We start from the raw sequence: 22,171 nt of genomic DNA on the forward strand, positions 1-22,171 counted from the left end.
CCTGAAGTCCAGAGAACGGGGGAGGCGTGGGGGCTTGGAGAGTGGGAGAGCCACCTGTGCTCCCCCAGTCTTTGAGTAGGAGCCACATCTCATCTCCTTCAGATGCCAGGGAGCCTCTGGGACACAAAGCTCTTCTGGAAGCCACACCTGACGCCCTTGGCTGGCTTCCCCAGTGTGTTCCAAAAGAGGGCATTCTCTGGTGTGGCTAAATTGGAAGGTACTTAGAGAGGACTTAGAAAGATCAGCCTGGGAGTCTTTCTGGATGGGCCTTGTCCATGTTCAGGAATCTGAACTTGACCCCATCAGTGATGGAGAGCCACTATTGGCATTCTAAGCAGCAAGTGATCCCGTCAGATCTGTGGCTTAGAAAGTTTGCTCCAGCAGTGAAGAATGGACTGGGATGCTTGTGGCGGGGGACAGGCAAACGGCTCGTCACTGGATGTTACCAGACGGGGCCCCAGATCACTGGCAGAAGCATGGAGGGGAGGGCTGGTGCAGAGGGAAATGTACCAGGGCACGATGGCTGATGGTGCAGGGGGCATCTGGCTTGGGCACCTTGGATGGTGACACTCTTCACCGAGCGAGGGAAGGCAGAAAAAAGAGCAGGTTTGGGAAGACAGGGTTAGGTTTTGGATGTGCCCCATCTGAAGCACTCTCCGGGGAATGTTGAGTAGAGTCTGAGACCCATGTGGACCTGAAGTGTAGGACAGAGGGTGGGGCTGGGGACAGAGACTGAAGAGCCACCTCCCTGCAACAATTAGAAGCCATGTAGTGGATGAGAAGTTCCAAGAGATGTAAGATGTTCCCAGAGATGAGGCCATGCTGAGCCCTCCAGCATTTAAGGGAAAGAATGGTCATCACCTAAGAGGCCAAAAGAGGAAGAAGAGAGGCTTGGGAGGCAGTCGTGCCCCACAAAGGCACCCCACACCCGTGAGCCACTGCTGTGACGTGAGTGCTGGGGGGTGGCACCATTACCCCAGCCCACTCTGCCTCCCACACCCTGACACACAGGCATTAGACTGGGGACAGTGAGCCGACCCAGCAACGGAAGCTTCCAGGAGGTCGCCCTTATCACTTATCGTTTACTAGTGGATTAATAAAAAAAAGTATTTTCACAGCCAGTCAAGTTTCTTCCAGGTGAAAGCTCTCTTTGTTCAGGACAATACCACCTGATGCCTACATAGCTTGGCTGGGAAGGGATGCTTCTATCAGGAGAGGGCAAGTCAAGGGGCAATGGGACTCTTGTGCCTAAGCGGACACAAGTCCCACAGCGAGGCCAAAGTTAAGAGGCACCAAGTGGAGGAGGCTGGAACGAGATGAGAGGGGCAATGTCTGAGCTCAGGGAAGTCTAAGGCTGCTAAGACAGAAGCCAGAGACAAGCTTCCAGGGAGAAGGGGCCAAAAGCTTTGGAGGCTCATGATTGCTCAGACTTTCATTTTAAGCCATTTGCTTTACTGGGATGCAGACTCCCTGTGTTGCCACAAACCTTCAATAAAGGCTGCGCTGCATGCAAACACCTTTATCAGTGGGTTGTCCTTTTTGTTTTGTTTTGTTTTTCCCCCGGGACAGGAAGAAATGGAAGAAAAATAGGCCAAGTTCCTGACCTAAGTTAGCAGAGCAGAACCCAGGGAGTTGAGGCATGGCGGTCGAGCTCCAGGTTCAGAGGGGGCTGAAGCTGACGAAGATCCCTGAGGACACTGGGCGGGGTTGTGGATTTCCACCTTACTGAGGTAGATATTGACGTGAAGTATATTGCACAGAATGAATGACAGCCCCTCTGCCCCTGATTCTTGGGCTACCTCTGTTTTTCATTTCCATATTAAAAGAGCATGGTATTTATAGTGTGGTGGGAGGAAAGAGAATTGTGGGTTTTGTTTCACAACTAGAACACTTGATTCCATTTACTATCAGGTTTCATATTCTATTATCATGTCACGACTCTTGACACCCCTCCTTGGAAGGTCAGGGTGTTCAACGGTGGCACCCTCTGGGCAGGGGGCGGGTAGGGATGCTCTAAGAGGAGTGGAGACAGCAGCTTCTAGCCGTGGTTGGCCACTCAGGGCCACACACCGGTGTGGAGGGGCCAAGGTCTCACCCGATGGGTTTGGTCATTCCTGATACCAATCATGTGATGAGAAGCACATCCTAAGTTAGAAAAGGGGCCTAAGAGAAGACTTAGGAAGGCGAGAAGGGAGATTCTAGTTCCCTTGGGTTCCACCAAGACAGGCCAACATGGCTGAAGAGGAGTAAACAAACATGGAGGCAGATGGCAACTCACACTGACTGGTTGTGGATTGCCTGTTCATAGGAAGGAATTCACTGCCATGTGTGAGCTCAAGAAAGGGTGCTGGGATCAATTAATCATGTCTGCCATTGCAGTGGGAGCAAGGGAAGAGATCTATGTGCCAAGTATTTTCCACCTCTGGTGTAGATAGTAAAAAGGGTATACACTTATAGCGGGAGTGGGGAGCTTGTCTCCTCAAGCTAGTCTTTGGATAGTAATTACAGAAAACCTGCCTCTAAGAGAAAGGCAAAGCTTGAACCCAAAGGGAGCTACATGTTCCAACCATTTCTCGACTCCTTGAAACGATCCCCCCCAGACCTATATCTGAGTGTTCTGGGATCCATACAATTTAAAGACGAGAGTTTCAAGAAGAAAAGAGTGGTCAATAGTGCAGAAGGCTGTTGAGAGGTCAAGAAATATCAGGGCCAAAGCAATTCCCATCTGATTTGGCAACATGATGCAGAATATTGGGGCCAAAGGCCAGTCTCCAGAGGAGTAAATGGGAAGTTGGGGGAGAGACCAGGCTGGACTGAGCTTTTGAGATGCTAGGTGTTCCTGGTGGCCTGGGGAAATGCTACAGTGCAATGTCACAGCCATTGAAAGGTGGCTTAAAAAATCTACATGCATGATAATCTCAATTATACACATATTCATAATATATGCATACTGCAGTGTGTGTTAGAAGATGAGAAGGAAATACCTGAAAAATCATCATTAAAATGGGTAAATTTTGTTTCTTCTTTACCCTTTTCCGTATGTTATAAGATCATTTAGAAATGATCATATGTTATTTTTATCATCAGATTACAGGAATGGGAATTACTTTAGAAATAAACTCAGTTATGATGGGGTGGAGGGGAAATAAGAAACAGGCTGGGAAGGGGCACCTGGGTGGCTCAATCAGTTAAGCATCCGACTTTGGCTCAGGTCATGATCTCGAGGTTCATGTATTGAGCCCCGTATCAGGCTCTGTGCTGACGGCTCAGAGCCTGTAGCCTGCTTCGGATTCTGTGTCTCCTTCTGTCTCTGCCCCTCCCCCACTCACTCTCTCTCTCTCTCTCACTCTCTCTCTCTCTCTCTCTCTCTCTGTCTCTCAAAAATAAATAAATGCTAAAAAAAAAAAAAAAAGAAAAAGAAATAGGCCCGGAAGAGGGTGACTTACTGTCCCGGTTTGCCTGGGACTTAGGGCATTTCCAGGATGTGGGACTTTCAGAGCTAAAAATGGGGAAAATCCCAGGGAAACCAGGATAAGCTGGGCCATCGTAGCTGGGAGGCTAAGGCTGACATAGCACCGAAGGGAGGTAGTGGGTTTTGAGGGGGCTGTTGGGGTAAACAGGTTTTGAGCATATTTGGAGGCTAAGACCCCATTAAACAGGGAGGAGGCTGAATTTATAGGAAAGAGAAAAGACTAATCACCAGGGTGGGGTCAATAAGAACAAAAGCAGCTGGGGAGAGCCATGCACAGGACAGACTCTCTGTAATGGAAAACAAAAGATGTTTCTTCTAGACAGAAGGGCAGACTGGCTAAAAATAAGTTTGTTGATGTAGGAATAGAGGATTGAGGGAGTGCACACCTGAGGGCTAGAAGGTCAAGTGAGGCTGAGAAGCCTCTAGAATAGCTGGGGACCCTGAGCACCCTTGGTGGCCCCCAGACATGTGCTCCCCATAGCAAGTACCCCAGGCCTTGCTGGAGTGCATGCTGTAGTTTCCCCACTGAAGATCAGGTCCCACTGGAAGCTCCCGCCTCCCATCCAGTCACAGCCCACCCCGCCCAGACCCTCCCCGGCCACCTACCTCTGCAGGAGGGCAGGGGGAAGTCCCACGTGGCACTGTTCTCAGAGCCAGCGTGACAGGTAAGCACGGCGTGGCCCTCCAGGAAGAAGCCGGGGTTGCAGCTGTAGCGGACCTTGTCCCCGAGGTTGAAGGTTGAGCCCTGCTGGACGCCGTTGGGCAGCCGCCCGGGGTTCCCACACGTGTGACTGGGGAGAACTGTGAGAGGGAAACACACAGCCTGTGAGTTGGGCTCGAGACCTGACACCTGCTTCTGCACAGCACCCGCCCAGGCGGGTCACCCCCCGGGGGTCTCGTTTCTCCTGCAGACGAGCCGGCCCTCTCAAGGCTGCCTAGTCCCTCCATATACTGTCAGTTGTCAGGCATTAAGGCGGAGCCACACTGGCAGCGTATAGCCAGCCATCCAGGTTTCCTGCCTCTTCTCCTGCTCAGCCATGGCTGTGGATGACGTTTGTCCCATCACTCGAGATGCCTCAGGGAAATCACTTTAATCTCTTGGGTTTGCTTGCCCTGATTTCAGAGTCCACCCTCCCTCTCACGACCAGGGAAGGGACGCAGAGCATGGAATGGAGTAGGTGCTCATTAAACCCAGTGTCCTTTCTTTCATGTGCTTCTGCCCTGGCCGCCGGAGGGGTACTCTGGCCCAGTGGGTTTGGGAGAGTCGAAGGGGTCGTTAGCATTGGAACAGGCAGTGGAGTGGGAAGGCGAGAACCCCAGCTCTGATCCGACTGAGCCATTTAAAGGGGGAGCTGGGGAGCTGGAGAATATGATGTTCCGCGTGCGACCAGAGCCGAAGCAGTCACGGCCAGCGATGCGTGTAGCCTCATTATCCAGAGGATACCGCGGAGGGTGCAAGAGCATCATGACCTGCCAGTCTGAGGAGGGAGGCTGGGCGCGGCTCCTCTGCCCAAGTTGCTTATTCAACCTGACCTGGCTCCCCCAGTCCTCTGCCTTTCTCCCCAGAGTTAGAACTGCCTGTGCCCTGAAAGTCATACCTCCTACCAATCCAGGATGTCCCCACAGGTCAGGGTCAGCGGCTCAGAGCCACACCCAGAGGGCCATCCAAGTGCGTGTCCATCACCAGGTGATGATTTGCTAAGGTGTCACTGAAAGGCTGTGGAGCAGGGTGGTGGGAAGTACAGACTCGAGAATTTGGGTTCACATCCTGGCCTGATGGCTTGCTACCTGCGGGCTCCCGAGCAAGTCTCGTAACCCCCTGTGCCTCAGTCTTCTCACTTGCAAGACAGGGACCACAATGGCACCTTCATCCCCCACGGGGTACTTGTAAGAATTGAGTGAGCTAAGATTTGGAAAGTGCTCAGGACAGACCCTGGCACACAGTGAGAATGACACATATTCACGTGAGCTCCCAGTCCACACTTAATGGGAAGTGTGCATAATTAAAGGTATCTTAAATGTTATGATGTGATAGGGACCAGGCAGGAAACCAAACCCAGTGTGGGGCAGTCAGAGATGGCTTCCTGGAAGAGGTGACATCTATGCTGGATCCTGAGAGATCAGTAAGAATTAGCTAGGTCAAAGAGTGTTCCAGGAAGAGGAAACGTGTGCAAATACCCTGAGACCAGAGATAATCTAGGAGCTCAGGCAGCCTGAAACAAGAGGGCAGGGGTGGCAAGGATGAGAAGTAAAGACGAAGAAGTACAGGTGGCCAGCCTGGATTCTAGAGGGCTTCCCGGGCCCTTGCTGTGCCCTCTTCCTGACCACGTTGCTGTCTTCCAGGACCCTCTCTAACAGCATTGATGTTATAACCCTCCAAAAGAAGTCTGCCCCTCTCTCTTCTTAACCTCCCCTTCCAGGAGGAGAAAGCATAGTGTAGAAAGAAATGGCAGACTTTGGAATCACCATGATCTGGCTCTGCAGCCCGGCCCTGTCTCTGTCTTACTCTGTGGCCTTGTGACCTCTCTAAGCCTTGGTTTCCTCAACTGCGAAAGGAGAACAATAATATCTAGTGGCTGAGGGAGTTACAAGTAATAGATGATGCACGGCTGACAACAGTGCCCGGCACACAGTAGGTGCTCAGAAAACGGCAGATGCATTATTCCATCAGGCCATAGGGTCGCGAGGGCAGGGTGTACCCTGGGAGCCTAACACAATACTCCGGCACTCGTAGGGACGTGACTACATTTTCATTAATTGGTTGTGGGGAGGAGTTATTCATGTAATAATTCCTTCATGCAACGAAAACTCATTGCAGGCCTACTGTGCTGGGACTATAGCAGTGAACTAGACAAAGCCAGTCCCTGCCCTCAAGAGGCTTATGTTTTTGTGAGAGACTTATCTCAAGGACTGAAGAGCTCTCCGTGTCCATTCTCCACCTCTACCGGGTGAGATGACCCAGATGAAAGGATTACCTCCATCAACCTGTCCACTAGCCCAGCTTAGCATTTCCCGTGATCCCATGCTGCTGGCTTCCTCGGGTGCTCCCGTGATCCCGCCTCCTCAGCCTTTCCCATGAGCTCGTGCTACTGGCTTGCGGCAACAGAGGCAGCGACTGTGATTTGTGTGTGTTTGTGAGTGTCAGGGGGTTGGAGGGGCGGGTCAGGTAAACATTTGGAGAAGAAAGCAAGCTAAGGTGAGGGGAGGGAGCCAACCAGGGGAAATGGGCTGAGAACTGATGTAGAACTAACGTTCCATTTTCCGCAACGAGACGCAAAGACCCAATTTAATTAAATTACTAATGTCAAATTTTTAATGAACCTGCTTCTGCTTTGGGCTTTCTTCCTTCGAAATTAATGACTGGAACGTCACTATAAATAAAAGTCGATTCTTTGTGAAAAGTCACTCTCAAACACTCACTGCTCTTTACTTAATGAGCTGTTCGTAATCAGACCACTCTGACCTGGCACCTCCACGGGGACTTGGGTGTGATGAATGGGGGCTCGTTCCCAACACCACCTCCTTTTTTATCTTGAGCGCCGCTCCTGAGCGGCCACACGGTGAAGGAGGCAGGAGGGCAGATGTTGGGCTCAGAGAGGTGTGGATTCCAATCTCAACTGAACCACCTCTAGCTGAGTGATCTTGAGCTGTAATTGTCACCTCTGCCCTTCAATTCTTCATCTAAAAATAAGGATACTTTTCCTTCCCATGGGGGGTATTGTGTTAGTTTCCTAGGGCTGTAACAATGTACCACAAACTGGGTGGCTTAAAAAAAAAAAAAAAGACAGATTCTTATTGTCTGACAATATGCAGGTTTAGAAGTCTATGGGAAATTTTTGAGTCTCCCTCGTTTCTGGTGGTTTTCTGGCAATCTCTGGTATCCCTTGGCTTATAGATGCTTCACTCCCATCCTCTGTCTTCACTTGGCATTGTTTCTCTATGTCCAAATTTCACCTCTTTATAAGGACACCAATATACTGGATCGGGATTGAGATACACCCTAAGGAACTCATCTTCACTTCCTCATCTGCAAAGACCCTATCTCCAAATGAGGTCAAATTCACAGCTACTAGGTGTTTTAGGACTTCCATAGATCTTTTGGGGGACACAATACAACCTAGAGCAGGGCTGTTGTGCACAGTAAGTAAAACCAGATCTATAACACCTGCTATTGAGTTCCTGGTATGTTTCAGGCCCTGGGCTACAAATGTATTTTACTTAGTCCTCAAAACGATTCCGGTGGGATAACTATTATCCTCCTTTTATAGATGCAAAAAACTGAGGCACAGAGAGTTTAGGTGACTTCCTCCAGGCCACACAGCTAGAAAATGGCAGAGCTGGGCTGTGAATCTCAGTCTTTTTGGCTCCATTGTTCAGCACTCTTAAATGGACTGTGGAACTAAGAGCACCCAGCATACAGTGGGTGCTTAATCCACCGGAGTTCCCTTGAAGGGTGATCACCTGACTGTCCAGATTTAATAGTCTGCTTTTTTTTCTCCAGTCTGATTTACTAACCTGGTATTTTTTAATAATGTCAAGGGCAACATTTAAAGTGTGGGCTTTTGTAATGTATCTGATGTGCAACTTGCTGGACAGACAGAGGAGATCGGAGACAAGCCACAAAGCAACAAGCCTTTCTAGGTGAGGCATTCTTTGATCTTTTTTGATTTTGTCCGTGTGTTTTTTGGCACAGATATTACAGCTGTTCATGCTCTCCCATCTACAAAACTTCCCTTTGATTGCTCACAAAATGAAGAGTGGGATATTTACATCCAACGCGGTCCAGAACAATATTATTAAAGCTGCGCCTGACATTGAACAATTCCATTGTAGATTAGCTGTGGGGAATTCTGTCTCTTCTACAAAGCCTGGCTCTTGCCAATCAATATAATATTCTCAGTGATTGTATGACAACGAATCTCCTCTGTGGTTGGAGTGCAGCAAAAGCTACACCGTGCCTTCTTTTATTTTTAATTTGAGACTTTAGTTCCCATATTATAATAAAGAGTCATTTACGCTCTCTGGACAAGCACCCTCCATATGTTTTGATTTCTTATCTTCCATCAAGTCACTTGTTTCATCTCCATGGCCATACGGTTGATACTAAGTGGCAGGATGGCTGGGAAAAAAAGATTCAGAGAGAAGGAGTGCATTTCCCACAACCCTCAACATGGAAAAAGGAGATGGCATTGTGTGTGTGTGTGTGTGTGTGCGTGTGTGTGTGCATGCGCACGTGCGTGCATGTGCACGTATGTGACTGAGGGTTAGTGGGCAGTCAGAGGAGGGAGGAATAAAAACCATTATCTTCTGGGTACCTACTTCTGCATCACACATGATTTAGTTATTCTTTTTTTTTTTTTTTTTTTTTTACATTTTTTTAATGTTTATTTTTGAGAGACAGAGAGAGACAGGGCATGAGAGGGGGAGGGGCAGAGAGAGAGGGAGACACAGAATCTGAAGCAGACTCTGGGCTCTGAGCTGTAAGCATAGAGCTGAACGCAGGGCTGAAGCTCATGCCCCATGAGATCATGACCTGAGCTGAAGTCAGACGCTTAACCGACTCTGCCACCCAGGCACCCTGATCTTAGTTATACTTTATAACTCTCTTGCTTTTAGCTGTTTGGCCTTGTAAACATAGTTTATTGCACACTTACTATGTGCTATCCTCAGTGCCATGTGCTTTGTGCTCAGAGAAGTGGGTAGACTCGCTGTCTCTACTTCCTCTCCTCCCATCTGACACACTACATATTTGATACATTTAATATTCTTTGTCTCACCCTGGTACTATGTAAGCTACACAAAGACAGTCTGTAGTCTCTTTTGTTCACTTCTGTGTTCCAGTTCCTAGAACGCCGCACCTCATGTATACTAGTACTTTGATAAAAGCTTATTGAATGACTTAATGACCTTATTTAATCCTTCCAACAACGCATTGAGAGAGATGCTATTATTATCCCTTGTGGAGATGAGCATGATCGCCAGAGAGGCCGGGCCATTTACTCGAGGCCACATGGCTCGCTGCGGGGGAAGGCTGGGTTTCCACAGCAGTGCCTGGCAGCTGAGCCCTTCGCATCCGCACCAGGCAGTGCTTGCACTGACGACTCCGCCGAGTCCACAGTGGCTGGTATATCCTGAGACATCGTCATAGAGGACTTATACTCGTTCTCCTCGGGGAGGTCTTGGGGCGTCAACCAGAGCCTGGTCCTGTCCATTGCCTGCTGCCTGTCAATCAAACAAAGGCAAGGACACCAGGGCCTCGGATGGGGTGTGCCGCCCACGAGTTCACAGGGCCCTGTCCCGTCAGCCCCCTCCCTGACCAGTGCCGGGTGTAAGCCCTCCACCGTGAGCACGTTCTCTCGGCTTTTGTTTGCAGTTTTTGCAACCTTCAGCATCAGGGTCACGTGGGGAGTTTCATAAAGATACTGATGCCTGTCCCCCAGCCTACTGAATCAGAGGTAGAGCTTGGGTTCATGTAGGTGACTGCAACGTGGAACTGAGATTGACAACCACTCACAGTAGCCTATTCATGTTGGTTATTCCATTAACGCCGTTGGGTTTACCTCTGTGAGCTGTGAACTGTTCAATCTCCAGGGCCTTTCTTATGGCTGGACTTTGACTTCTGGGGGCAGCAAGCCTGGCCTCGCTCCTGGACTTTGCTGTGCTCCATAAATCAGACTTGCCCCAGCCTTCCCTCTCCTTTGTCGTTCCTCATCATCCCCGCCCTGGACTTCTGCGCCCCACTCTGACCTCCTTGCCGCTGCTGGAGTGAGCATTCCAGAACAGCAAATTCACCACGGCCCTGCCTTGTTCACACCCCATCAGGGACACATGCGTCAAAAAGGCTTCCCTACCACCAAGCAATGGCGAAGGCAGGCCCTCTGGTCTTTGCTTGGTTAATACAAGAATAAATAACGATTTGAAAAATTAATAAGAAGAAATAAAAGGAAAGAAAAATAAAACTGTGAGGGCTTTCCCATTGCTGTCAGAATAAATTAAAGCTTGGGCTCAGGTAGCCCCATCCTTCTGTGAGGCGGCCCCTGCCAACAGCTTCTGCTTTATCTCCTGGTCCCCCCAATCTTATCCCCTCCACTATGGCTATTCTAAACCACAGGCACCCTAGGCACATCTTGCTTTTCTCTCAAACTTCCCATCTGGAAAATTCCTACTTATCCTTCAAAGCCACATTAAATGTCACTTTCTCTGGGAAGCCCTCCTTGATACCCTTCGTGTCTTGTAGAAACTGTAAAATCCCGGGAGAACACATCGTGATAGAATGTAAATCCAAGCATCCAAGCATGATGCCATTGGCCTTTGGCTCCCAGAATCCCGGAACTCCCAGTCCATTAACTACAGAGGGTTCCCCCCCCCCACCCCCCATCACCGCCCCGGTCATCTCTTCATTTTGTGATCTTATGTCCCACATCTTACATGATTGGGAATTTTTGGATCCCACTTATGGAATTATGTTGGGATTTTAGTTGCACTTTATTTAATTCCTGCACTTGTCATATGACATTGCAACTCATTCATCCATTCATTTACAACACCCTGGCTTCCAAGCAGGAGCTGAGCCTGCCTGTAATTGTTTGTTTAGGTGCCTGTTTCATCTCTGGACTCCCCCGAGGGGCAGGAATGACTTCTTTATTTATCTAGTGTTTGACTTAATGCCTGGCAGGAAGAGGGTGTCTTGTTGGAATGTGTTGAATGAATTTTATATGTGTACATATATATAATGTATATAATATAAATATAAGAATATGCATTATATATTAGCATATATATATATAAAGCAATAAACTAGTGCAGGGTTGGCAAACTATTTTTCTGTAGAGGACCAGATAGAAAATATTTTTGGCCTTGCCTTATGGTCTCTTTCTCAATGATTCAACTCTTTCACTGTCGTGCAAAAGCATCCACAGACAACACATGTGTCAATAAAACTTTACTTAGAAAACAGGCAGCCATGGGGCACCTGGGTGGCTCAGTTGGTTAAGCGTCCGACTTCGGCTCGGGTCATGATCTCACAGACTGTGAGTTCAAGCCCCGCGTCAGGCTCTGTGCTGACAGCTCGGAGCCTGGAGCCTGCTTTGGATTCTGTGTCTCCTTCTTTCTCTCTGCCCCTCCCCTGCTCAAGCTCTGTCTCTCTCTCTCTGCCTCAAAAATAAATAAAAACATTAAAAATAAAATTTAAAAAAAAAAACAAAACAGGCAGCCAGCCCATAGTTTGGCAGTCCTGAACTGGTGTGTATTCAGTTATGCCCTTAGCTCAGGTGTATGATTTTTTTTTTTTTTTTTTTTTTTTTTTTTTTTTACTAGGCATCAAGGATGGGAAGGGGCAGGGAGGAGGGTGAACCAAGCAGGTGAGAGCCCTGGACAGAGGTGACCGGTGGGAAGTGGGCAGGGCAAACACAGGCAGTAAGCACCCGAGGACTGAGACCAAAGTCACATTTCCCTTCCCTTTCAGTTTGGCCCTGGAAACAGGTGGCACTGTGCTGGCTTCAGGGAAGGGCTTGCCTATGTTCAGTCTCCACTCTTTCCCATTAAAATCAGACTTAATCTTAGTCTTTTTTTTTTTTTAATGTTTATTTTTGAGAGAGAGAGAGACAATGAGTGGGAGAGGGGTGGGGCGGGGGGGGGGGGTGGCCTGGACAGAGGATCCAAAGAGGGCTCTGCACTGACAGCTGAGACCTCATGTGGGGCTCGGACCCATGAACCGTGAGATCATGACCTGAGCCGAAGTCAGACGCTCAACCCACTGAGCCACCCAGGTGCCCCAGTCTTCATGCTACTCCTTAGGTTGGCATTCATGAACCCCACTGTAGGAAAAAGAGCTAAACTGAGAGAGCCAAAGAGTTGCACGGCTAATTGTAGTGATAGTTACGGTCACCATTTGGATGTTTAATATGAGCCGGGCGCTCCTCCGCTCAGCACTTTATCTGGGCTGTTCTATTCCATCTTCCCCTGACAGAGGAACCATGGCTGTCCCCTTTTGAGAGCTGGGGGATGAGGAACAGCGGGGCTCATTGTGACCCAGTGTCAGACTGCTGGTTGGGATCAGGGCTAGGGATGAAACTCGCGCCATTGGCCACAGTGCTGTGTCCTTCGTCAGGTGGTAACCTTGATCTCCCCAGCTTCAAGCCTGCTTTCCCAGCATGGAGCCAGTGCTCTGGGCCCCTACACAGTTCCTCTTGCTGCCAGACCTACAGCGTGCTTGCCCCACACCCACTCAAATCCTTGTTGGCCCCCTCTCCCCATCCCGATGAGCTGAGGCTGTCCACGCATCCACTCTCCCACCAGCAGAGGCCACAGAGGGGCTGACAGTGTGGAATTCTCTTTGGCACTTTGTAACCACAGGACCCCACGGCCTCCTCACTTTCACCTGACATGCTTTAGAAGCACTACTGAAAAGGCTACACCCTATGCCCCAGAATAGAGTTGCAGGTTAGAACAAAGGATGCCCTGTTAAATCTGAATTTCAGAGAAACAAATAGTTTTGTTAGCATAGGTATATCCCACACAGCATTTGGGTTATACTTATACTAAAAAGTATTTGTTAGTTGAGATTCGAATTTGATTGGGCACCCTGTATTTTAATTTGCCAGTTTTGGCAACCCTGTCCCAGAGGGGGGAAGTTGCCTCCACATCAATGACTTCAGCTTCTTAAGGCACCAGGGATCTCTCTGGAAAAATGGGGAAGACGAAAAGGAGAGAGGCAGCCCTGCCTTTAGAGAACACAACACTAAACAAAAAAAGAGAGGCTGTGGATGGGGAAGTTCAGAGCCTCCCAGGGTGGGGCCTACATCATTTTGAGGTGCAGCAGGATTACAGAGGATCAGTGGACTGTGTTACCCACTTCTTCCCCCAGTCACTCCCCAAGGGATGCTCCAGCCTGTGTTACTATGCACCAACATGTCCTTCTGCTTCTAGAGCCGGTGGCACTCCTCAGCCCCTCTGATGAGCAGCTTTAGGCTGGCACAACGTCCTCCGTGATCAGCCTCTGTGGATCTCCGCGGCCCCAAGCCACGTCACTCCCCGCCCAGCCCTCCACACCCCACGACACCCGAGCACAGGGCCTCTGAAACTTGTCTGGATATAGCGACGCATGGACAATCAGTGGTGCCCTGTGGGGGAAATGCTGCAAAATACGGTCAGTGTTACACTTAGAATAGCTAAATATGCAATTTGGGGCTAAATCTGATTACCTACAGAATGGAGCTGAGAAATGCTTCCCAAAGTATGTTCCAGACAACACTGGGAAATAAATTCCATGAGAAAAGCAATCCGTGGGTCAAGTGATTTTGCAGAAATACTACAGAAACGCCCTCCTCTAGAAGAAACCAATTGTCATGAATTTATCCAAGAGGTTCTTCAGGAGAGAAGCCTGTGTAACCTTAAACAGAATCTCCAAAATTTAACTTCAGAGACTCTCCTCTCCCTTTTTTGTTTTCCCTCAGAAACACTTCACTTCTGAATTGGTCTATGGAACACATTTTGGGAATTGCTAGAGTCTAAGATAAGATAAACCCGAGTTGTTTTATTTATGTTATTAATCATCACCATCTGAAAATGACTACAGCAATGATAGCTGACATTTGCATAGAACTTTCCAGGTTAACATGAATTTTTTTTTTTTTACAGACAGAATCCCCCTTTGGCACAAGGGGGGCCAAACCTATGTTCTTCTGGAAGCTGGGATGGCCTGAGGTTTCCTGGGCTCTATTGGCCAGTAGTTTTGAGGGGTGGGATCAATTCTTACCAAAGCATTAAACTTATCACCTCCAGTTGAATGCAGCATATGTTACAAAAGGGCAAAGTATAGGGTTTTTCTTCCATCTGATGCCTTTTACAGCAGGATATATCTTCTGTTTGGCTGGGGCAGAATGACCCTGGGTCCGGTGGGCTGGGACTTCCAGAAATTTCCGGCTAGGGTTAGCCCTGCTAGGCCCTCAGCCCTGCCCAGCCGTAGAGAGGAAGTCATGAATCCTGAACCTATCCTGGCAAAGGAGCTTGAAGACAGGGAGGCCTGAGCTGGCTCGGCAGGGCGACTGGGGCTCATAACCCTGAGGGAGGCTGTCCACAGTGGGGATCATCCCTCCCTGGCTGGGGCTATTCCACCAGGCTGTATCCTTGGCCTAGCTTTCCCTTGAACCTTCCCTAACCTTTGCAACCCCCTCCCCAGGGCTGGGCCTTAGTCCCCTATACCCTGCTGGAAGCCCAGGGCCCCCATTTCCTGCATGTGGCTCCCTGTCCAGGGCCTGGGAATCCCCAGCATTCCTCACAGCCTCTCTTATCTTAAGGCAAGAAATGATTTAGCTTGCATCCCACTGGAAGAAGGCACAATATTCGAAAGGCTCTGGACCCCTTGGTTTCCCTCTTTCTAAGAAGAATTCGACTGAGAAGGGAAGTGTCTACCCACTGTCATTGCCCTATGTCCCATGCCTTCTGCAGGAGATGACAGATACAGTGACCCCAGGATGCTGACGAAACACTGCGTCAGAGTCCCCACGTGGGTCTGTGAGCCCTCCTCTCTCCATCAGTGGGCCCAGAGCTTTCTGACCACTTCTGTGGTCTAACTGTACAGTCAACCCCCTCTCGTTTAATCCTCTAACAACGCTGTGAGATGGGCACGATCCCCATGTCACAGGTCAGGAAATTGAGCTCACAGAGGGTAACCTGCTCACATTCACGCAACTAGCAACTGGGGAAGCTGGGACGTCCTTCCAGTCCACCTGACTTCCACACCCCCCCCACTTAGCTGCTGTGTGACACTGAGGCGGTGGAGAAGGGCAGGGAGGCATGGGGCCATCTTGCCGGCTGAGAAGTCTGCTTCGAAGGCCCCATTGCCCACAGATGCCCCCCACAGGGCCGAAGATGGTGCCTGGTGGACATTTTGCAGCTTGAGAATCAGGCACAGTAAGAAAGGAAAGGTCTTGCCTCTTGCTTGTCTGTTCAATTTTGTTCATCTCTGGAGCCCTAAGTCCAAAGGCTTCATGGAGCCCCCTGTGCAGGTAGAGACCACCCATCTCGGCCCTACAGGAGTTAGAACTGTCTCTGCCCTGGAGAAGCTCGTTACTTGGATCCCACGATCTCTTACATGTAACTCAGGCATACGGGTGAACTCTCACATCCAATATGCACAAATCCATTCAAGTGCTCTCCTTTACACACACACACACACACACACACACACACACACACGTCCTCTCTCTCTCTCTCTCTCTCTCTCTCTCTCTCTCATATTCAAACATGCATATATAAAAACAGACCAACCCAGAACACATCTGCACGTAGCTCTTCCATTTACATGTATGATAATAGACACAACACCCCCCCACACACACATGAACAACCTATGTTTACGTATCAAAATAAAGATCTAGGGCACCCGGGTGGCTCAGTCAGTTAAACGTCCGACTCTTGATTTCGGCTCAGGTCATGATCTCACGGTTCATGAGTTCAAGCCGCGCATCAGGCTCTGTGCTGAGAGTGCGGAACCTGCTTGGGATTCTCGGTCTCCCTCTCTGTCTGCCCCTCCCCCACTCGTGCGCACACGCTCTCTCTCTCTCTCTCTCACACACACAAAAATGAATAAACTTAAAAAAATAACAAATAAAGATCCACTTCTGCAAAGCTTTCGCGGGTGACTAACACTTTCTGACAGATGTCTCCTACAAGCAGAGCACCTCTTGGAAGCCAGGGTCACCATCCCCCCACTCACAGGGCCTGCCTGGCTCCTGTGTTGAAGTTGTTGTCATCCAGGCACAGACTGGAAGGCAGGAGTGAGGCGGGGATGCAGACTCAGCTGTGGAGGTGGTTCTAGCGGCCGCTGGTGCAGACCACAAGCCCCGAGGTGGGCAGTGTGGCTGTCAGGGTCAGGCAGGCACAGAGCATCATGGCTTGGAGAATGGTGATGGCGTCCCACAGACCTGGCTGTGAATTCGCCTGCCCTCCGGCTGCAGGTTGGCAGCTAATTTATAACAGTTAGCAGAGCACACTGGCGAGGAGAGGGCGCCCTGGAGACAGAAGGCTCCGATTCAAATCCCTACCTTGCTATTTACCGAGCAAGTTACTTCACCACCCTGCACCTCAGTTTTCTTGCCAATAAAATGGGGATAATCACTGCGCCCAGCTCAGAGAGCTGCTAAGAGGATTAAGTAAGATCATCCAGACCGAGCACTTATCTCAGTGTCTGGCACATAGCAAATGCTCAATAAATTTGGGATGTGATTACACAGAAGTTCCAGGAGCTCCCTGGGAGAGGTTGCCAGGGTGGTGTGGGCGAGGCCAGAGCTGAAAGAAAGAGAATAAGCTGGAACAGTAGCTGGAGAGAGCAGATGGGCCTCAGGACCTGGAAGAGGAGAAACGTGGCTCTGCCAGGCAGGCGGTATCACTTGGACCGATACCACTTTTACGGAGCCGAGCAGGGGCCTGCTTCGCCTGCTTCTAGTCTGCTGCCGGTCTGATAGGCCTCCCCTAGATCCTAGTCAGACTAGTTTCTGGGGACGCCTAGGAGGCTCAGTGGGTCAAGCATCTGACTCTTCATCTCAGGTCAGGTCTTGATCTCAGGGTTGTAAGTTCAAGCCCTGCATTGGGCTCCACACTGAATGTGAAGCCTACTTAAAAAAAGAAACAGAAGAAGAATTTGAGTGGTCCTACCCAGCTCCAAAGTAACTAGGGAAATGCAGACAACACAGGGGCCCAGGAGGTGACAGACACTGGCCCAGGACCCTGCCCCACCCTGCCCCCTGTCCCCCTTCTCCTTGGCTGCACTCTGCTGCCCCAGCCAGTGGCACACAGCCTCAGGGATGCTGGGAAGGAATAATTCGGAGGAGTTTCCTGGAAGAGGCATTAGGTATGGTCTTGGCAGAGAAGGCAGGATATTCCAGGTAGAGGAGCTGGCATGTGGCCAGGAGCATGCAGCCCCCATAGCACGTTCCTGTTTTCCAAGCTGTCCCTTGCGTGGCTGACTCCTCATCTGTCTGCAAAGTCCCAGCCCACATCTTCTCCAGGCTCAAGGCCCTACGTCTTACCACCTTCAGGCTTCTCCACGTGGAGGTCTTATGGATGCCTCCAGCTGCACCTGGACCAAGTGAACTCCTGTCCTTGCCCCAAACCCACCTATCCCCCGGATTGGCTGGTCTGTCCAGCCGCCCTCACCAGAACCTCCCACGTCAGTCTCTGGAAGGGGTTTGCTTTCCTCTCTCCTATCCGTCCCTCCTCCACACCCCTCTGCTGAGGCCTCAGGGCCACCTCCCCCATACCACCTTCTTCTCAGGGACTTAGAGACAGTCCCCTCCTCCCTGTTCTGTCTTTAGACGTGCCCCAATCCAGCCCATTCTCCAGAGAGCTGATAGGGTCACGTCGCTTCCCTGTGAAAGCCCTTTGGTGGCTCCCATCACTCACGTGGGACTCATACTCCCTCAAATGTCACTTGATGTTCTTCAAAAGCTGGCCCCACCCATGTCTCCAACCTTAGCACTCAAGGTCTCTTCTCACACCTAATGTTCTAGCAACACTCACCCCTTTATATTTCCTCCGCCACAGGGTGAGTGTGTGTGTGTGTGTGTGAACAAGAACACCATGTCTCTACAGTCTATGCGAGTGCACTCGTGTGCTGGTGTTACATATGTGGATACATCCAGAGACTGGAGATATGAAATTTGTGTATGTATGTAACATGTGGGTATGTGCAGGGACAGGTGAATCATACGAAAGCCTGCTGAGGATGGGGGGCTGGGAGACAGAGCTGAGAACACCATGGTTGGCACAGCAGGGCAAGACCCAGTGTTCACAGCAAAGCCAGACTGCTGCCAGCCCCAGGGAACTAGGGCCCAAGGGTCAGAAGTTACCAGCCCTCCCCTCCCCAAGTGAAATGAAGGGAGTCTCAACCATCTCCAGACCTGGCCTGCAGCTGTCCTGTGCCTTGCACACGGAGAAGGAGCTGGGTCCCTTCTCCCAGGAGAGCACTGCTCTCACTCCCACTCAGAGAAGGAGGGGGTGAGAGGCCCCAGAGCACATGGACCCCCACTATGTCTCCAAAGAACTGATGTCCCCGATCACTATCACTGGGATTGTTTCCCAAAGAGAGACAAGCTCTCAATTCTAGCTCCTAACTACGTACAGCCTGGTGTCACAGCTTCACCCAGAACCTCGGGAGTTTTTCTAGACATCCTGGGACTCCAGTCTCTCCTTCCCCTTTGTCCTGCTTCTGAGTGTGACCCACAGTGATTCCTGCCTGCCATGGGTTGGGTCTCTGGCCTCCACACCCTCAAATCCTTAGGCATCTCCAGGGCTGGAGGGGGTCTAGAACAGGCCTCGTTCTCTCTGCTCACCCTCAAGCAAAGTGACGAGAATCTGTCATTCCACACTGTCAGCTGCTCAAGAGGCACGCTGGCTTGCAGGAGCCGCTCGCACACCCATTCACTCATCCGACCAACGCCTCTGCACCCTTGTGGTGCTGGGGCTCCAACGGTGAGCACCCTTCCTGCCCTGCTAGTGCTTACACTCTGAAGGTCATGCACCTTTCGTTCAGAAACTACAGAGCACCCGCCCCAGGCTGTAGCTCCACGAGGAGGTGAGGTGACGACACCTGCGGGCCCACTCTGTGCCAGGCATTATGCTGGCGCCTTACACTCCTGACTGCTGAGAAAAACGGATCTCCTCCCAGGTCTTCTCCCACCTACCCACCCAGCCCCCTCTGCGGGTTCCCTGCCCCCCTCTCTCCCTTCTCCAACCCTCCACTCTGCTTCTACACCTTCCTGCCTATGAAACAAATCTGGTCACCCTTCTTAAACTTCCTGTGGCTCCTTGAGAATGGCAGAGCTAATGGTCAGCTTCTTACATAGCAAGGCATTCAGGGTCCTTTATTATCTGGACTCAGACATCCATCCAGGTGTTCTCTCCCCCACACCAACCATGCACACCCCTGTCACCTGTCCTTCCCTGACTCCTCCATTAGGGCCCTTCATGCTCCCAGATCTCTGCATTGGCTGTCCCCTCTGTGAAGTAGTCTTCTGTCCCTCCTCATCTGGCAACAAACATTCTACTCAACCTTTCAAGACTCAGCCCGAGTATCACTTTCTCTCAAATGTCACTTCTGGGAAGCATTGTCTTTCTCCTCCAGGAAGTCAAATAGTCCCAGGTGCTTTGCACTCACCTCCGTGAAGACCCAGAATGAGGAGGTGGTGGGGAGGCCCCTGCAGCAAAGGCACAGAGAACAAGAGCAGGGACCTGGGAAGATTGTACAAAGAGGGATGGCTGGACCAAGAGGGTTATGGTGCCCCAGAGGACCTTGAGAATGACAACATCGTCCGCAATGTGTTAAGGGCTGCTAAGAGCTTAGGCCAGAAAGGGAAGAAACAGAGCCACTGAATTGGGGGGTCCTGCTAGAGAACCAGCAGAAGTAAACAGAGGAAAAGTAACAGAGGAAAGGGTTAAGAGATGTGGATAAGGATGACAGCAGCGGTGGCGGGTGATTCTGAAGTACATCAAGCTCTTTTCTGTCTCAGGGCCTTTGCACAACTTTCCCTGGCCCACAAGTTCTCTGGCCTTTGCTTTGCATGGTTCATTCATGCTCATCCACCATATGTCACCTCAAATGTCACCTCCTCTGGGAGACCTCCTTGACACCTAATCCGACCTCAATTATTCTCTGTCTCACCACCTTTTATGTTACCCACAGAGTACTAACCACCACATGTAATCATTTTATACGTTCTTATTGTTTTTGTTGTTGTTTATTCCCCTCTTCCCATGATGAGGTGGGCCACATGGGGAGATTTTGTCTGACATTTTCACGTTTGTATCCCAGCACATCACACAGCGGCCAACACACTTAAAAACTATTGGTTTGCACAAATGAATGAATAAATGAGTGGATGGATGGCAACCTTCATGTACTACTTAGACTTCTGTGAGATCGGCTGCTGAATACTCATCATAAACCCCTCTTTACTGAACTTACTTCTGTTCCTTAGACATTTCCTAAGACGGTAGGCATCTGAAAGTGTTGAATTGGCTGTATGCGGCAAAAAAAAAAAAAAAAAAAAGCCAGCTGTCCACCAAAATTCATTCTTTCTTTTGGGCACACAGCTAGATGACATTTCCCAGATTCCCTGCAGCTGGGCTGTCTTCGATGGAATTGGGCGAAGGTGACCTAAGGCCCGTAAAATCCTCCACACAGTTTCCACCCTGGCTGGATGGCCAGACCCCAGGGGATGGTGGGTCTCTGGGATGCAAGGAGGCTTCATCCCTGAATGACCACGTGGAGGAGGGCTGCCCCACCAAAGTGAATACCTGCCCAGGACTGACACATGAACAGGAGATAAACTTCTAATTTCTGAGCCGTGGAAAGTTTGGTGTTTTTGACCATCATAGCCTAGCCTGCCATTCTCGGTGGTCTGACCTCATGACCCCTGCTGCTAAGACCAGCTTCTCTCATATGACCCCAGGCCCTGACTGGTTCTGTCTGTCCCACAGCACACGTCTGTGCTGACCGGCCATGTTTCCGTAACGACTGCAGCCTCACTGACCCAGGAGCTGACCCCTCTCTGAGCTTTGGCATCACACAATCTCTGCTGCTCACAAGGCTCAGAGCCCGTGGATTCATGGGCCTTGGAATCCCAGAAGGTCTTCATTTTGGGATCCTGGACCTTTTGAGAAATGATAAAACATGTGGACCCTCTTCCCAGGAAGACAGGAACCACAGATCACCGAGGTCAGGCACAAATCCCAAATGCTTTTGCCCGGCACGACAGATCTGATCTGTCAGCCCAACTGCAAGATCAGAATGTCCAGGCCAAACAAGGGTCGTGCCTGTGAAAGCCAACTCTGCCTCTGCTTCTGGGGGAGATGGATTGATGTCATCAAGTCAGAAGGCATCTATGGCCGTATCCCAAAGTTTATCAGACTGGTCCTCATTTGCTGGGCACTTCCTGTGGACCAGATCCTGTGCCAGGTGCCTGCCATGCACAGGAGGCAGAATAAAGCATCAGGCAAGAATGCAAGCCCAGTACTCAGAACTCCAGCCTCACCACTTACTGGCGAGGGACCTCAAGAAAGACCTTCACCTCCCTGAGACTCAGTTTCCTCATCCAGCAAGCAGGCAACTTTATAGATAATGCTATACCAACTAAGGGGATAACTACTCCTTAGGGTAGTTGTGAGGGCCACGTTGAATAACCCATGCCAAGCACCTAGTATGATGCCTGATGCATATGACTCAGGTTCTACAGGTGAAAAAGCTAAAGACCCCAGCCATGAAATAGCTTGCCTGAGGTCACAAACCTGGTAAGCAACACCACCAGGACTCAAACAGCTGCACTCGACTGCCTTTCACAGCTGATTGACATGGGGTTGCCATGGAAACCTGCAGGGCCTGGGATGAGGTCTAGTGAGGCAAGGTGAGGGGTATATGGGGCACTCCGGTCCAGGCGTAGGGGGAAGGGGGGGGGGACACAGACTTAACCCAGCTACCTGAATACCCTGATCATACAGTCATGGTCACGCCTGGGGTAGAGGGGAAGGGGGCAGGTTCACAGCTGGATCATTCAGAATGGCCAAAAGGTGGACACAACCTAAGCGTCTGCCAAGGGACAAATGGATAAACCAAATACTGGCATATCCACACAATAGAATTCTATTCGGCCTTAAAGAGAAAAGAAATTCTGCCACGCTGTACAATGGGTGAACCTTGAGGAT

General features: G+C 50.3%; 1 protein-coding gene across 1 annotated transcript in view; it reads right to left on the reverse strand.

The window, feature by feature from the left end:
• CSMD2 (CUB and Sushi multiple domains 2) overlaps window positions 1-22,171 on the reverse strand; it is a 553,689-nt gene that overhangs the window by 404,568 nt on the left and 126,950 nt on the right. The window contains exon 4 of the mRNA XM_040455784.1: window positions 4,079-4,273. Within this exon, the coding sequence (XP_040311718.1) occupies window positions 4,079-4,273 (195 nt within the window). The remainder of the gene's footprint in view (window positions 1-4,078; window positions 4,274-22,171) is intronic.

This window comes from Herpailurus yagouaroundi, unplaced genomic scaffold (genome assembly GCF_014898765.1).
Source record: "Herpailurus yagouaroundi ecotype Mexico unplaced genomic scaffold, PumYag 77, whole genome shotgun sequence".
In the NCBI taxonomy this organism is placed as follows: domain Eukaryota; kingdom Metazoa; phylum Chordata; class Mammalia; order Carnivora; family Felidae; genus Herpailurus; species Herpailurus yagouaroundi.